We start from the raw sequence: 17,063 nt of genomic DNA on the forward strand, positions 1-17,063 counted from the left end.
CACTTGTGAAGAAAATAATGTAATGGCTCTTGCGTTTCCAATTATTTCTACAATTCTGATTTTTCTCTCTGATAAAGTGATTGGAACCGATACTTCTTTGTCACAAAAAAACATTCATAAAGTTTGTTTTTTATGACTTAATAATGGGTGAACAGAAAAAAGGGATCAAATCAACTCGCTCAAAAATATACAGCAGCGCTAATATTTGATAACATGTCCCTTGGCCATTTTCACTTCAATTAGGTGCCACAAGCTTCTGGCAAGCTTCTGGTTGAATCTTTGACCACTCCTCTTGACAGAATTGGTGCACTTCAGTTAAATTTGATGGCTTTCTGACATGGGCTTGTTTCTTCAGCGTTGTCCACAAGTTCTCAATGGGATTTAAGTCAGGACTTTGGGAAGGCCATTCGAAAACCTTAATTCTAGCCTGATTTAGCCATTCCATTACCACTTTTGATGTGTGTTTGGGATCATTGTCCTGTTGTAACACCCAACTGCGCCCAAGACCCAATCAACGGGCTGATGACTTTAGGCTATCTTGAAGAATTTGAAGGTAATCCTCCTTTTTCATTATACAATTTACTCTCTGTCAAGCGCCAGCTCCATTGGCGGCAAAACAGCCCGACAGCATAATACTTCCACCACCGTGCTTGACGGTAGCCATGGTGTACTTGGAGTTATAGCCCTCACCTTTTCTCTTCCAAACATATTGCTGGGCATTGTTGCCAAACAGCTCGATTTTTGCTTCGTCTGACGACAGAACTTTCCACCAGAAGGCCTTCTTTGTCCATGTGATCAGCAGCAAACTTCAGTCGAGGATTAAGGTGCCGCTTTTGGAGCAGCCTTTTTGCACAGCAGCCGCACAGTCAATGGAGATGCAAAACACGCTTGACTGTGTACACTGACACCTGTGTACCAGCACCTTCTAATTCTTGGCAGATCTGCTTTTCGGTGATTCTCGGTCGAATCTTCACCCTCCTAACCAATTTTCTCTCAGCAGCAGGTGATAGCCTGCATTTTCTTCCTGATCATGGCAGTGACAATGCACTTTATACTTACAAACAATTATTTACACTGTTGCTCTTGGGACCTGCTGCTGCTTTGATGGCTCCAAGTTACTTTCCTGACTTGCTCAAGTCAAGGATTCACTTTTTCAGATCCATGCTGAGCTCCTTTGACTTTCCCGTTGTAGCGTTTGTGGGCGTTTGCATCCAATGAGCACTATTTAATGGCCTCAGAAGTCATCAGCTGTAGTCACTCATAATCACTCACAAAATGTTAGGAGGCCATGTTATAAAGCTCATTTCACTCCTACAACTTTATAAGTTACCAAAATTGCTAATTCGTGTTGCTGTATGTATATCTTTGACCCAGCAGATTTGATCACTTTTTCTGTTAACCCACAATAAAGTCATAAAAGAAACAAATTTCATAAATGTTTTTGGGGCAAAGTAGTATCTGTTCCAATCACTCTATCAGAGAAAAATCAGAGTTGTAGAAATAACTGGAAACTCAAGAAAGCCATGACATTATGTTCTTAAACTTTTGACCACAACTGTATATTATGTTCATCAAAGTGAAAACGAGGGAGGTGCCATCAAGGGACGTTTTTCCATCAACTTGTTTTGCATGAACAAAACTCCCATCATGACTATAAATTACGTTTAACAAGTTGACATGGTGCAGTGTCATTCTAAGAGAATTTCCATCAACATCACATTTTAATGCAAGTGTAATATTCTCACTGTAAGTCTCTCACTGCAATACAAATCCTGTTCCCTTCTCAAGATCAGGTCATTTACTTGTAATTTCCTGTTTCCAAAGAAGTGTCCAAATAGCCAGTTGCCGCTGCTGAAGTGCAAGTTATGCAACACTCAAAAAGCCATTGTGTTGGTTTGAACAAGAATAACATATAGTATAAAGGTTGTTTTAGTATTAGGAAGTGTCTTTGGGTGAATAATGACGCATCAGTGTAAGTAGAGCAATTTCATATTGGGCTTTTTGAAGATACAAATATTTGTTGAGTTTGGTCTCAATCCAGCCAATATTTACTCGGGCTTTCCCAAACGCAAATGTCTAGTTTAACGAGTTCGTTTAATATACTGCATATCTGGTTCATTTTGGTCCATATTTATACAGAACAAACTGATAAAAATAAAACTTTTCAATTTGTAAAAACTACAATGTTCTGTAGGCTGGTCCCAAAATAGTCACTGAGTACTATTTTGGGAGGATCCAGCCATCCTCTCTTATGGTAATTTATGGCAATTTGAGCAGACTGAGCATTACAGTCTTGACTTGGTTGATAACCATGGAATAGTTAATGTATCTGACCCTGGTGACGGAATTTAAGATAAAACCGTTGTTCTTCATTCTACCATTCTATTATCAGAATTAGCTTGCCTACCTGACTTAGACTCTCAGTCCTGTCGTAGCATGCTTTTGCGAAAGCAAAAAAGAAAACTCAACATTTGAGTTTTGTCCTCAACCCACTGTGATATCTCTTTAGTTATAATTCCAATTGTGTTAGCTGTAGTACGTGGTCTGTAATTGGCCATTTTGCTTATACTGGTGAAGAAAAGACAGTGGAAAATGACCAGAAGAGAAAATTATTTTCTTTGTCCAGCTTGTTTGTGGCATTCTAAAGTGGTTCATTATTGAATGTCCAAATGTTGAGTACACTCCGTGCAGAATATACATTCCATCCAACCATACACTCACTACATATTTAAATTAAAGTACACTTTGCAGAGATTTGTGTGTCTATAGAAGGATAGTCACAATAAGATTCGCATGGAATAAGTGTTTAACGTGATCAAGAATGTAATGACTCAAATGTCATTAGTCTGTCGGATTGTCATACATCAGAACATGGATTATGTAACAGGATTAGGGAAAAGTCCTAAAACAGACATCAAGCAAGTGTTTGTCATAGCGCTAGTACGAAAGGCTGCTTCAATTAGAGCCCTGCTGGTGCACAAATTCCACTCTTGCAGTAAAGCATGTAATGAACCATTTGGTTCCGTTTCCTTATTTTTAGAAAGATAAAATATCCATTCATCTTTTTTTCCTCTTTTCATCTCATTACTATTTCTCTAAGCTAAACACAAGTCATTAGGCGGGGCCGTTTTGTTTTATTTTGAGGTGGAACTGTTCCTTGAACAACCTCCTCACTGAAAGAAGAGTTGATTAAAAACCCTCTTCTCTGGTTTGGCACGATACAAAATAAAATTCAAATCAGTGGTTTAGTTTTAATTGAATTTGCTTTCATCTACTAAATAGTTTTGTATCTACTATATAAACATTTTGTACATATAAGTTTGACAATAAATTTAAGAATGTAAAATTGACTGACTTGGGTGAAGCTGTTAAATTATGATAAGGGGCTTTTGCTTTCTTTATATTGTGAGTCGTTAAAAATTACAACACTACAAATATTGTTGTCTCGATCCAATAGAGTATCGCTGTGTAATCGATATCGGTGCTATTTTTTTAGAGTATCATATTTGGTCAGATCCGATCCTGGTGTTTTCAGCGTCATCATGGTTTTGGGCTGCTACATATTATACCATTGCAAACATGTCTACTGTGTTGTTTATATATGTATTATTTTTGTATCTTCATAATTTGGTTGGCAAAGAAAGTTTAATATGATAAAGCTCATTTTATAAACAAAAATACAACTATACATATTGCATAATTTATTATTTAGCATTATTTTATTGTCTAGAAATTTAGATATCGAGTCATTATCACCAAAACAGATTGTATTTGATTATAAATAGAAAAAATAAAAATAAGAATAAACCAGTTATTTTGCATTTTATGTAATAGCTTTTTGGTTGAAATGAGTTGGATTATATTATGTCAGCTCATATAATGAATTACATTGTTTGTTTATAGGCCACGGAACTCTAAAGGATGGTTTAGCCATGTCCATTTAGAGGCCGCTTACAATAAACAAAAGGGCATTACTGTACTCCACCACCTCCTAATAACTCATCTACTTGGCTTGTCTATTAATGAGACACTATCTACTTTTGTTAAAATCAAATATTAACTCAAAATTTAAATGAATGTTCAAGCAGTGTGTGTTTCAATGGATCAAGAATACAACATACATGTGTGAATAAAGGATTCCTGTAAGGTTGTGAAGCCTGCAAGCTCACTTAAGGTGTTGGGTGGATTTGAATTGTACTGTAAAAGGATGTATTTCCACATTAGTGGGTGGAGGGAGTGCTGATCTCTTCCTGGAGAGACAGTGGTAATATTCAAGCCTCTTCCTATGAGACTGAACTGTGACCTCAGCACAACTCTGTGTTTCCTACCATTCTATATATAGAAGAGATTATTTAATCACACTTTTGTAATGTTATAAGACCCTTTAAATCGAAGTCGGACTATTTATTTACTTCCACATGATCTATTTTCAACTTTGGATGCCATTTTACCAGCTACTCACAACAATTTTTGTTGAAAGTGCCCAGAATTCTATTTTCAGTTACTTCAGTTGGTTATTTTGGGATTGTTTTGCAAACTTGTGGTTTCTCGTTAATATATAGCTGACTCGATGTATTTGAATACTCTTTGCACCGATTGGCCGTCAGTGGAGCAAGTGTGTTGGTAGGGTATTTGTGAGTGTTGGCAATTTGTGTATTAAACCTCAAACACTTTAACAAAAACAAAGTATTCACTCACTTTATATTCCCATTCCAGTGATCTCCAATATATTATTTGAGTCAGAAGGCTTATTTTTCTCATAAAAAGACTGTAATGTATTAATATATAGATATAATATCTCATATTTTCTGAGCCCCTTCATCCTCATTATGGTCGAGGGGGGTGCTGGAGCCCTATTTTAGTGCAATTTTTGCCGTTTCGCCATTGACGTCCATGGCTGCCTTTTCCCGGTTAGATCACCCCACTCGCCTGGTTGTAATGTCGAAAAGCTCCAGTATGTGTATTTAATCAATAAATGCTGCTAGGAAATGGATTTTACCCCATTTTTTGCAATTTTTATCGTCTTGCGTATGGACGTATATGGACGTATCGACGTTCATGGCTGTCTTTTTCCTGGGGAAATGATACTCCGGGCCCGGTTCTGATATTTGAAAAGCTCCAGTGTTTGTGTTTAAGCTCCAGTGCTTGTATTTAATCACTAAATGCTGCCAGGAAGTGGATTTTACCCCATCTTAGTGCTATTTTTGCCATTTCGCCATTGACGTCCATCGCTGCCTTTTCCCGGTTAAATCACCCCACTGGCCCGGTTGTAATGTCGAAAAGCTCCAGTATTACTATTTAATCAATAAATGCTGCTAGGAAGTGGATTTTACCCCATTTTTTTGCATTGATTTATTGATTATTATTTTGTTGAGAATGTAGCTGCAGTTAAGGTTTTATAGGCATAAAATATTTTTTTGAGGGTTGGATTGATTCGTTGAAGGCGCTACAATAAAATGCACGGACCGTCCCTGAGCGCCATGGACTAAGGTTGCACTGGGCTCGCATTTATGATAAAAATCGACCCTCACATTGGATCAGAAAACTCTATTTTGGCGGTCACCGCCCGCTATGTATTTATTTTCCTCAGTGCTGAGTGACACAGTCCTCTGTCTTCCGCCATTTTCTTAGTGGCTAGTGGAAGACGGGGGAGTGGCCTCCTCTTGCCGTTTCAGCGGGGATTTTGACATTTTTATGAACTTTTTTTTATCCCGGAAAATTTTTTTGCGATGTAGTGAAGCCACAAATTTGAAGCCGCGAAGTGAAAAAAGATCACATTCTACATACAAGTCACACTTGAGTATAAGTTGCAGGCCGAGCCAAGCTATGAAAAAAGTATTACTATAGTTGGAAAAATATGGTATTCGTGGGTTTAGTATTTGTATAGTGTAATTGTAGACATTTTACTAAAATAGATGCATTCCCAGATGTTTTAATAATTGTACACCGAAGTCAAAACAATTCCACAAAGGGCCAGGAAGGTCCTGTTTTTTTTCAGCCAGTAAAGTGTAGATAGTTAAACCAATTAATTTTCTGCTAAAACAAGCACCTCCTTACTGCAGTCAACTTATTAAACTTGGAGGACATCAAATTGGTGAGAATTTATCCTCTTAATCGGTTAGTGTTTGTTAAAATTGGCACCCACTGAGGGGAAGGAGTTTAATAGTTGATTCTTGACTATTAACAATTGATTTTCAAATTCTTTTAGAATTCAAAATAATCACTATCCTTTTGTTTATTTTTGTTGCAAGTAACTTACTGATTAAAGCTTCAAATGCATTTTGGCTGCTTTCCACTGTTGTTGAAACCACTCCTCGACTTTCAAATATCCCAATTACAGTTGCAGTCCCAAAGATTTAGTGGTGGGTGTGTCCCTGTTTGTATGAGACTGGAAAGGGTGTGTTGCCTGATAAAGAAGCCATTAGTCTTCATGGGGCCTTTCACTGCTCCACTGCATAGTGAAAGGGGGAGTTTGTTCCTGTCTGGCAGGCCCAGCCCGACATTACAGGTCGGTCACCCCAACTTCAATAGAAACCTTGTGTGGAGACCTTATTTCCAAATATCCGAAAAGGGGAGTTGTTTAAGCTGACAGGATTTGTGCTGATCAGCATCTGTGTGTGTGTGAATGATTGGCATTAAAATAAACTATGAAATGCAAAAGTTGTAGACAGGATTAGAACATGTCACTTTTTTGGGGTGTGGTACTAATTGAGTATTAGATATATTTGCATAAAATCCCATTTAAATTTATCCGTAATGCGGTTGTGTGACTAAAAATATTCATGAGAAAGTGGGAATGTTTTCTCAGCAGCCGAAAACAGCTATGCTGTGTCTGTTTCAGAAGGCCAAGTATGACCTCACTTTGTCTGACAGCACTCTTAAATTTCCTCGTCAGATAAACTCAAGGCTTTCCTAATCAGAGTTGATACACGAAGGTCTTAATCTAAATAATCTAAATAGCACATTAGAGAGGAGGCAATGTTTGATAGCTCCAAAGCCACTTTAGATCTTAGCTTGGCTAAGAAGTTTATGGATTTGTTTTCTTCTTAAACAATGTGGTTGAACTTGGTTTAGTGCTCCAGTTGCTTTAGTTTATCTTAAATTTTTAAGTTTTTTTTTATGTCTCCTGCCCACTTTCCATGCTTCCTAGTGAATATTATTATCTTTATGGGGCAACAATTTATGATACCTGTCACTTGAAAGTTATTAAAACAGTGCCTTCATTGTCAGCAACACAGAGTTCCCCACAGAGCAACAACGTATAAATCTCTTTGCCGAATTCCACTGCATTGTACTATCACGTATTCCTTCAATGCTATCTTGACCTCATTTCAACTGGGGAAAAAACATAAAGGAGAAACTAAAACAAGTGGAGCTGAGCTAAACCAAGTCTGTCCAGGACAAGTGTTTGAAGGCAGCAGCTCTTGTGTAATTTCAAAATGTCGAGCAGCAACAAACAGCTGTATTAATTATTTCCCTAGTTACCTACAAATTCCTTACAAGTTTTTAAAAGTGTATGTTTTCCATTATAAAGTTGCTTGTGTTTCCTGGGCATTGTGTTATTTAACTTAATCTTGTATGACATTTTCAAAACCCCCGGTGTAAATTGAATCAACAGCTGAAGCGTGCAAAATCATTTTAACATGCAAAGTCTGCCTGTGGAGTTGCTGATAATTTTATTTTGAGTTAATATGTTTCCATGGTTGCCACCACATGACATAATTGCATGCTTCACATTGGTTTCAATAAATATTTATTGTTTTTGAATACTTTAAAATATTTTCTTGCATACAAGCCGTATTTGCAACAAACAAAAATGATGATTGAATTTGTTTTGAATGCTCTGTTTATGGCAATGTTGTTGTAGTTTCTCCGTCAAGGCTCCCGGAATGACAGCAAGCTTGGTGTTCATTTGCCGGACTTGCTGGACGTCCACATCATATAAATATAGCGCATCAGCAAAAAAAGCACCCAGACATTCAAGCGGTCAGCATCATACAGCGACATCTACAGAATCTTGAACATGGTCGCCCTGTCCACTCTGGGGAAAATGTTAGAGTTCTAAGTGTGCCCTAAAAGTGTGAAAATATGGTGTATGAATTGAGTTTCATAGTAGCTTCAACCGAATGTGTCTGGTCATACACCCCTTTTTTACTTAAATAAATGTTACCTGCAGTTCAGTCAAATGAACATCAATATATGATTCCTGCATTGTAACTTTCTTTCTAGATGGATGGAGGCCTGTTTGGATGAAGAGCTGCCCCCTACTACAGAACTAGAGGAGGGCCTGCGTAATGGAGTTTATCTGGCCAAACTCGGCAACTTCTTCGCACCACGCACTGTCTCCCTTAAAAAGATCTATGACCGTGAGCAGACACGTTACAAGGTAATGGCAACATGTATATTTGAGCATTATGGCATTCATTATGGTGTTGTAAATTTCACTACCATGACACTACATTTAAATGTAGTAAATACATTGTAGTGTACAGACAGGCATCTTGACAACTCCCTAACCCTGCAAATGAGTAGAGTAGCGGCTCGACTCATTTGCAGGGTAAGGGAGTTGATAAGATAACCTTTTTTTTAGCAATTGAAGAGGACGTCCAAAGTTAAACACAAACTGATGAACCGGTCTCATACTCATTAGTTCACACATGAACAGAGTGAGTTTTTGGTGTGAAAATTAATAAAATAAATGACTTCTCAGACGAGACACTTTCAACCTTGGACTCTAAATTAGTGTTTCAATAGAGTGCTACTCCTACTCCACACATTGGGAAAAAGATTGTAATGTGCTATCTTGGCAAAATTGATATTTTTTCCCCCCAAATCTCATCATTTGTTACTCAATTAAAACTGATTTCTTCATTGTTAACCATTAACAACAATATATGTCCAATCCATTTGAAATAGTAGGGGTGGCCATGAATGATCATGTTTCAGCGCTATTGTGAGTGATGGACGTCCAATCCATTGTGATTGGTATCGGCTCCCATTCAATGTCAATTGGTAGTCAGCCACTGCGAATGGCACATGGTACAGGTCTTCCCAGACCCGGAACAGTTTGGCTGAGAAATATATACATCAGGACATTGTGATTCGTTAGGCCTTTTGACAAAGAGGTGTGTGTGCACAGCGAGAATATTGATTCTAAATGATTGACACTAGGGTTTACACTTAGTTTCTGTCTCACTCGGTAAGCCAGTTGAGAGCTTAAGTGGCATGAGAAGAGGCTTTATCTACATCTAACAATGTTTTTCTTTTTAAACAAAACTTCCTTTTAGAAAAAGGAAAACCTTAAAAAAAATAGTAATCACGCTGCACCAGGGCTTACGTTGTTTACGCATTACTTTTTTTAAGCAATGCCCACAATTTTTTTCAGATTGGAAACCACAGTTGAAACATTGCATTTCACTTTTTTATTTTTATTTTTATACATTTTGAAAATACTACTTTTGTGTATGGATAATAGGTCCAATCTTAGGAAAACCTCATTTTTTGTTTTTGGAATGTGGGGGTGAAACCGGAGAAAACCCACGCAGAACATGCAAAGTCCGCACAAGAGCACCGACCTGGACTTCAACCTAGGACTCCAGGGCTGTGAGGCTAACGCGTTAACTAGTCAAGCCAACCGGGCCGCCCTCTGTTTCAGGGGCGGGAAAACTATCACCAACTGTTCCAACCCATCAAGACGACACCTTTTTCACTAATCTGGTGTCCAATAAGTGGACTTCAGTCAGGTGGTTCTTGTTTCCGCAGAATACTCATTGGCTAAACTCTGTGCTTGATCGATTGGAACAAAAACCTGCACCCACAGCGGCCCTTCAGGACAGGATTCCAATTCCTGGGTTATTTGAATGTCCTGTTGTCCCATGTTGCATGTAGTAGAATTTTTAATCCTGCTGGACAATCCATTAGAGTTGAGCACAGTAAACAATCATCCAGAGACTGAATGCTACAGTAAATGCAGAATATTAAAGAAAACAATCTGTTTGAATCATGCATAAGCGCGTCTATGAAAGTTGCTATAATAATATTCTGACATCAATCTGTTTCCGGATGCTGAATGAACATGCCAGAACTGTTCTTGAAGGCTTTTATCGTTTTCCCAGCATCACGACAATTACCTAAGTCCATTGTTTTGTACAAATGGTTGAGTTGCCTGCTATAAGTCCATTGTAAATATCTCATTTTTTTGGCAATTTTTAGTTCATTTCTTGTTTACCCTCAGACTAGGGAGTCCTTAGCAAACAGTCTTGTTTTTGTGGGTCTGCGGAAATTAGTTAGTTTGTTGTGGTGCTTGCTTTTTATGGAGTTTATTAGGCATGACTCATCATTTTGTCATTATTCTCATCACATTCATGTTGCCTTTGCTGCAGGTGGCCACATTGAACACAAAGACAGGAAATAAAAGTTGATTGTGAGTTTACGTATTGTTTGTGACTTGGCTGGAGTTTTTAAATTGCTTTTACCTATTCAGAAATTGTATCATCAATTTCTGAATAGGTAAAAGCCTGAATTGAATGCCAGCCAATCGCAGGCAGAATGGGACGAACACCCTTTCATGCCCACACTCAAACCAATGGACAATTATTGGGTTGAATCAGCAGGTTTTGGGATGTAGGAGAAGTGCCATGAGAAAACCCACTCGTGCCGGGAGAAGGTGCTCACTCCATACAGGAAGAACAAATTCCACCACGGAGGGATTCTTTCATCGCAGAAGTGTGAAGCAAATGTGCTATCGCCTTCTACACCATGTTATTTTGATTTTATTCATTTAAACATTTTATTGATCATTTTAAAGTATTGAAAACATCTTGCTTTATTACAATGCAACCTTGATGCCTCAACTACAATACAATGCATTTATGGCCCTATATTTTTCCATTTTTTGTTTGTTTGTTTTGTAAGATCCTGAAAGCATCTTGCTCAATCAATGGAGCATGAATTTCCTACACCAATTGCCCAACTATTCACTTCTTTTTTTTCACTCCACCCCCTCTCCTGTAGGCAACAGGACTCCATTTCAGACACACTGATAACGTAATCCAGTGGCTCAATGCCATGTCTGAGAAGGGGCTGCCAAAGGTGAGTGTGGTGTTATTTGTTTTTGTTACCTACAACGATACAATCTCCTCAAATTACATAAGGCATGTTGCTTTAAAATGAAAGAAAAATGACAGTTTCTTATTGACGCTGCATTTTCAGCTCTACCTTATGTACATCCTAGAACAGTTAACCATGAAAGTTCAGGGAAATAACTTTATTGTTTCGTTAAAATATTTTCATACATAGCCCAGAGTAATATTTTTATCACCTTTCCCTTTTATACTAATGACAGAGAACATAAGAAATTATCTTGGACGCTGATTCATACTTTAATAATTTACTACATTACCTGAATCTTTGCCCGTTTCAGATCTTCTACCCCGAAACTACAGACATTTATGACAGAAAGAATATGCCACGCTGTATCTACTGCATACACGCACTAAGGTACTTACCCCTCCGTTTTGAAATTATTCTTCCTCTGTTGCTATTTCAAAGTTATGCCCAATTGGTCTTTGGGCATAGGACATCAGAAAATGTAATTTGATTTCCACTGTGTTATATGCATTAGTTATTTTTTTTCCGTTTGGTTTCTATCAAGGTAAACAACGCTTTATTGACAATAATGATGCCATTACCTGTACAAGCCCCAAAAGCTCTAGTGTTTACTGTGTTCACATAATCACTTTTATATGTAGTGTAGCAACATTTTTAAGAGGGCAGACAATGGGAGTCTTTCAATGGATAAACAAAATCACTCAAAGTAACAATGAGTTTACTGAAGTATTTGGCCCTTAGTTGTTGAGCCCCCTGTTGTACAGTAGGATTCCATCTCATCAGAGAATACTCTTAGACACATGTTCAGTTTATTTTATTCCGAATCATGGGCTAATTTGTTCTCTCCTCCAAAAAGAGCCCTAGCCGCTGTGTTTCTTCTGCCGTCTGTGTTAGAGACTGTCCCCGGGACAAAAATTCCTTAGAAGTCTCCTACTTCCCCCAAATGACAGATTTTGTGAACATTTGAGCTATTCAATTATTTTCCTTTCTTAACCAACCATTATGGCAATTAGAATGAAAAGGGGCATTTTCACTGATTTGTAGTGACTCTTGTTTTTCCTAACTGATTCCAGCTAACTGTAGGCCACTGTCCCATGTCTAAAATATGTCGGCAGTATATACACATGGGCTTTTATGAACATTTTCTGAACCAAAACTGTTTACATTTACCTTCATAAAGGACCTGCTGTTCTGGTATGAGAACGCCAAAGCAGTTCTGTTTTGTTCTTGGACGACCAACCAATACATTCAGAATAACCTTGGGGTCATTTATGAGTGTATGCATCTCGGGTTAAATAATCATTAAAAACAATAAAATAACATTGTGAGTGTAACCAATGAATGTATCCTGACTTGTGACAACCAGTCTTCAGCCAATGTTGTTTGTCAAAGTTTGTGTGATCAATGTACATGACTTAACAATTGTGTTAGTGGTGACACTGTTCATACTGGTCCAATACAAACCACTTAAACATGCTGCTCTGGTGATGAGATGGCTGCTATTTTTTTCCCCTCTAGTATTTAGACATTTAAAATGTTGTCTTGCGTGCATTAAATCTTTTCTTTCTTCCTTTTATAGCCTGTACCTTTTTAAGCTGGGCCTCGCCCCACAGATCCAGGATCTCTATGGAAAAGTAGATTTCACTGGTAAGACTGTAAACCTACAAACAAGCCTCCTTCTGTCTGTGATTCTGTTAAGTTGGCCACGTTGGCACTGTTGACATGTACATGTTGAATGTATCTGTAGACTGCGCTTATTGGCCGAAATCCGCCGAGTTGGATTTTAATGTTTTCCAGCAAACCAAAGTGCAAGAGCTTCTGGCAATGTGATAGATAGTAACTGTGAGGGATTTTCCTGTGTTTGGAGTTAGTGCTCCAATCAGCCTCACAGCCAGCATGTACATTCTCACACAAGTCTGTCTTCTCAGTCTCTCAGCTTCCTACCATGTCCCATGTGGTTTTGCCTTTATCTCTTTTGTAGAGGAAGAGATCAACAACATGAAGAGTGAGCTAGAAAAGTATGGAATCCAGATGCCTGCCTTCAGCAAGATTGGCGGCATTCTGGCCAATGAGCTTTCAGTGGATGAAGCTGCATGTAAGAGTTACTCGCTCGTATGTCACGGGTCGAATCTGATTTACCATGTTTAAAAGATGGGTATATGTATATATATTTTATATTATTTTTATATATATATATATATGTATATTTGTGTATATACATATCAGTTTGTGGATCAATATACATCAAACAAAATATGCCCCAAGCACACAATCTACTACAATAAATTGAAATTATTGCTTTATCAAGGGTCATTACTTTTACTTACCTGTGAGGACACTGTTAAATATAATGATGTATTCAAGTGAACAAGATGACAATGCAGTAGGGATCACATTGTTCTTTTTTCAAATGGGAAACCACCATGCAAAAAGCAGTACTTATAATCATATTAATTTTTAATGTATGTTTTTTTTCTTTTATAAACAAAACTCAAAGTAAGCCCTTCTTGATTATTGTGAAGCCACTTCCTAACCAGACATCTCCTTTCACCTTCAGTGCACGCTGCTGTGATTGCTATCAATGAGGCTGTCGACCAAGGCGTCCCTGAGGGCACAATGGCTGCAATGCAAAACCCCAATGCCATGTTAGTCAACTTAGACTCCAACTCTGCAGTTCAATATCAAAACACCTTATACCAGGCAAAAGGAGTGAAGGTGGCCAACTCACGAAAAAGGGTATGACTTAACAATATACGTACTTTCTTAGTAATGTCTTATATGAATGCCGGCTGGATTTTTTTTTCAACTAACACAAGGACTAACGAAGATGAAATATAAAATTAATTGTGAAATAGCCGGAAGTTACCCACAAAGCAGCTGAGCTACATGAAATTGAATATTATGATTTTATAATCAAGTCAGTGGAGTAGTAGACTACAATGCAGGCGGCGTGGAATCAAGTCCGACTTAGTGATGTTGTGAATGTGAGTGTGAAGGGTCAGTTTATTTTCCATATCTCCCTCCTCTATCACACCTGAATCAAATGATTAACTCATCAGGAAGTTGTCCAGAAGGTACATACCGATGATTCAGGTGTGTTGGTGGAGGGGGACGTGGAAAACAGACTGGATAGGGGCTCTTGAGGACCAGAGTTGGCCACCTCTGTACTAAAGCAATGTACAATTTTAAACAGTGCTGCATTATATACATATATACTGTATGCTTGATGCGGTTCAGTTAAAAACTAGGAAGTTGCAAACTCCCAACATTTATTTTCAGTACTTCTGTTATTGGTGTGCATTGGGGAAGAACGATGAGGCAGGTACTTACAAAATAAGTGAGCCTCAACTTGCCTTCTTAGAAAATGAAGGCCCAGAAGTGTTTGATATAGGCTGCCTCGTGTTATTGAAGTGAGCAGTTACCATTGACACTCGCAACTCAATGCCCGAATTTACCTTCTAAAAAACAGTTTTGAGCCTGGTTCAAACTAAGAATTTGCACTTGGGGTTGAATTATTTTATACCACAATTGTTAAGTAGTTGCTAATCTAAAAAAAAAAACAAATAATAAATAAATAATCATGAGGAGGTTCGGGGCACTTGCATTTCCAGGATATTTTGGAATATTTATGCAGCCCGACGCCTCAATGCTCCCGCCCATTAAGTGACCTAAAGAAGGTGTACCGCTCGAATACTCCCAAGTATGGGCTTCATGAAATTGGAGGAAAGCATGGCTTTTGTCATGGCGCCACTCTAAAGCAAGCTTCACGTTGGAGCCGGGGTGACATCATCTGTGCAGTGTTCAGTTTTTTTTCTGTACAGTTTACGATAATAAAGCACTTTCCCATTTTGCCTCATCTCAATCATGAAGCACTTTAAACCATTGGATAATTGCAGTAGTGCTTTTTCAAGTGCATTATCATTTAACCGTATATTTCTCAGCACTGTGTTAATGTTTAAATAGTGGCATAAAGGAATAGATAATTGGATCCTTTGTCTTTTTTTGGGGAACATTTTGGCCTAATACACTGTTTAATGTTCCCCACTATGGTCGTACGAGTACTTTTAAGGTTTTATCATGTGAAATGTTCAAGAACCCATGACTAGAGTCTATTTCTTGAAATTATATCTTCCTATGTTATGTACGTACAAATGCCTCTAGGTATGGAAGTTTCAGGCGACATTTTTTTTATATGCAAATGGATGACTCAAGTTACAAAAAAGATCCAAGTTAGGAAATCCCCAAAAAGAAATGCATTTCCATATTCGTTATTTTATTTAGAAATTCCGTTGTTACGCGATGAAAAACTACAAATGCAACGTAGCACATATTTTCACACACTCACAGAGCACACATAAAAGTCTTAAATGTACTACAAAGTGGACGGCTTTCGAGTCTGGTAGAACGGGGGTTTACCGCCACCTGGTGGAAAAGCACAAATATTGCATCTACAATGGCCACGGAGGGAAATATTTCAGTGGCACAGGGCACATTTTTATATCCTTTTTTAAAATTTTAATACATTAATAAATAATTTCCCATTGTTTCTCCTTTTTGTGTTTCCTCACATCTTTCATACAACATTGGGACACTTTTACCAATCTTAAAGAGCTCAGTTGGTAGTTGTGTGAGAACCGTGGAACGAATCAGAGAATTTACATATAAAGTACACCTACTTACGAAATTTTCAAGTTAGAAAAAAGTCTTGGAAACAATTAATTTTGCAAGTAGAGTTACGACTGAATATTCAAATAAGTTGTTGACATGGTAAGTAAGCTCATTTTTAGAGTTTGGGCGTTTAAAGCACAACGAGAAACCTAGGAATAGGAAAGCGCCTTTGTGAGGAATATGTTTTGGGGTATTACAAAATATAGGGAGACAAAATAAAGGTTTGTATTTTGATACAGATTGAAGTGGGTCTCATATTAAAAAGACTCACTTTAAGATGCAGGAGTTGTTGAGTGTGTAGTTTGCTGTGATACAAAACCATGCTAGGTTTACATTTATTGTATTTTTCACCTCTGTGCACTACCAATTATACTTCCTTTTGGGTATTGTAGTTCTGTTCATATCTGTTTGTGTGTGTACCTCCATGCTAAACTGTGTATACTGAATTTAGGGCAGAGAAGTACATAAAGAATTAATTATAATTTATTTTATTTTTTGGGTCAAACAGCAAATGGAAAATGTTGCCGCTGAGAGAGATATTTATGACGAGCTTCTCACCCAGGCTGAAATCCAGGGCAATGTTAACAACGTCAATGGTAATTAGTCAATCTGAACGTATCCATGGTTTTTGTTTGGATGTATCGTGAAGTTTCATTGTGTTTTGCCTAACAGTGAATAAAGCATTAAGTACTGCTGAACAGGCATTGCTTAGCGGGGATGCGGATAAATTATACGAGGCATTGAAGGCCATGGGCATTCAAAACCTGCTGGCCCAGAACAAAGGCTGGTACTTGAAACAACTCCAGGCTGACAGAGAGAACAAAGAACTGGTAGGATGCATGTTGAAACTGCTGATTTTTTTTTGTTTCTGTCTTGCTGATGTAGTCTTATTCAATTATTTTCTTATTAGGGATCTCCAGGCCTAGCACTAACTAAGGATGAGCTGCAGGCTGGCGTCGTTCTGGCTAATGACTTAGCAGAAAGCTACTTAAAAAGTATGTACACCCAATCACAAGTCTAAATCATTTTGAATCTTCTTTTGACACACCACATTTTTAGCATGCGACCCATTTGTATGGAATTGTAACTGAGATTTTAGTAAAAGCATTATTACAGAGTGTGGTATCCATTCAAGGGTTACCACGCTATAGTTCCTTCAAGATAATGCAAGATCACCATATTTCCTATAAAATTCCTACGTGGTTCTACCCTATTGCTCCGATCAAAATAAGAGCTGTTGAGAACACAATGAGATTTACTTTAAAACACTGTTTATTTAGATGGCC

The 17,063-nt window shown here is 37.9% G+C and overlaps 1 protein-coding gene across 1 annotated transcript in view; it reads left to right on the plus strand.

The window, feature by feature from the left end:
* iqgap1 (IQ motif containing GTPase activating protein 1) overlaps positions 1–17,063 on the plus strand; it is a 43,112-nt gene that overhangs the window by 7,688 nt on the left and 18,361 nt on the right. Inside the window, exons 3-11 of the mRNA XM_077713096.1 lie at positions 8,230–8,386; positions 11,014–11,091; positions 11,423–11,499; positions 12,689–12,756; positions 13,091–13,204; positions 13,667–13,845; positions 16,286–16,373; positions 16,450–16,607; positions 16,688–16,772. Coding sequence (XP_077569222.1) covers positions 8,230–8,386; positions 11,014–11,091; positions 11,423–11,499; positions 12,689–12,756; positions 13,091–13,204; positions 13,667–13,845; positions 16,286–16,373; positions 16,450–16,607; positions 16,688–16,772 — 1,004 coding nt within the window. The remainder of the gene's footprint in view (positions 1–8,229; positions 8,387–11,013; positions 11,092–11,422; positions 11,500–12,688; positions 12,757–13,090; positions 13,205–13,666; positions 13,846–16,285; positions 16,374–16,449; positions 16,608–16,687; positions 16,773–17,063) is intronic.

Source organism: Stigmatopora nigra, chromosome 3, assembly GCF_051989575.1.
Source record: "Stigmatopora nigra isolate UIUO_SnigA chromosome 3, RoL_Snig_1.1, whole genome shotgun sequence".
Classification (NCBI taxonomy): Eukaryota; Metazoa; Chordata; class Actinopteri; order Syngnathiformes; family Syngnathidae; genus Stigmatopora; species Stigmatopora nigra.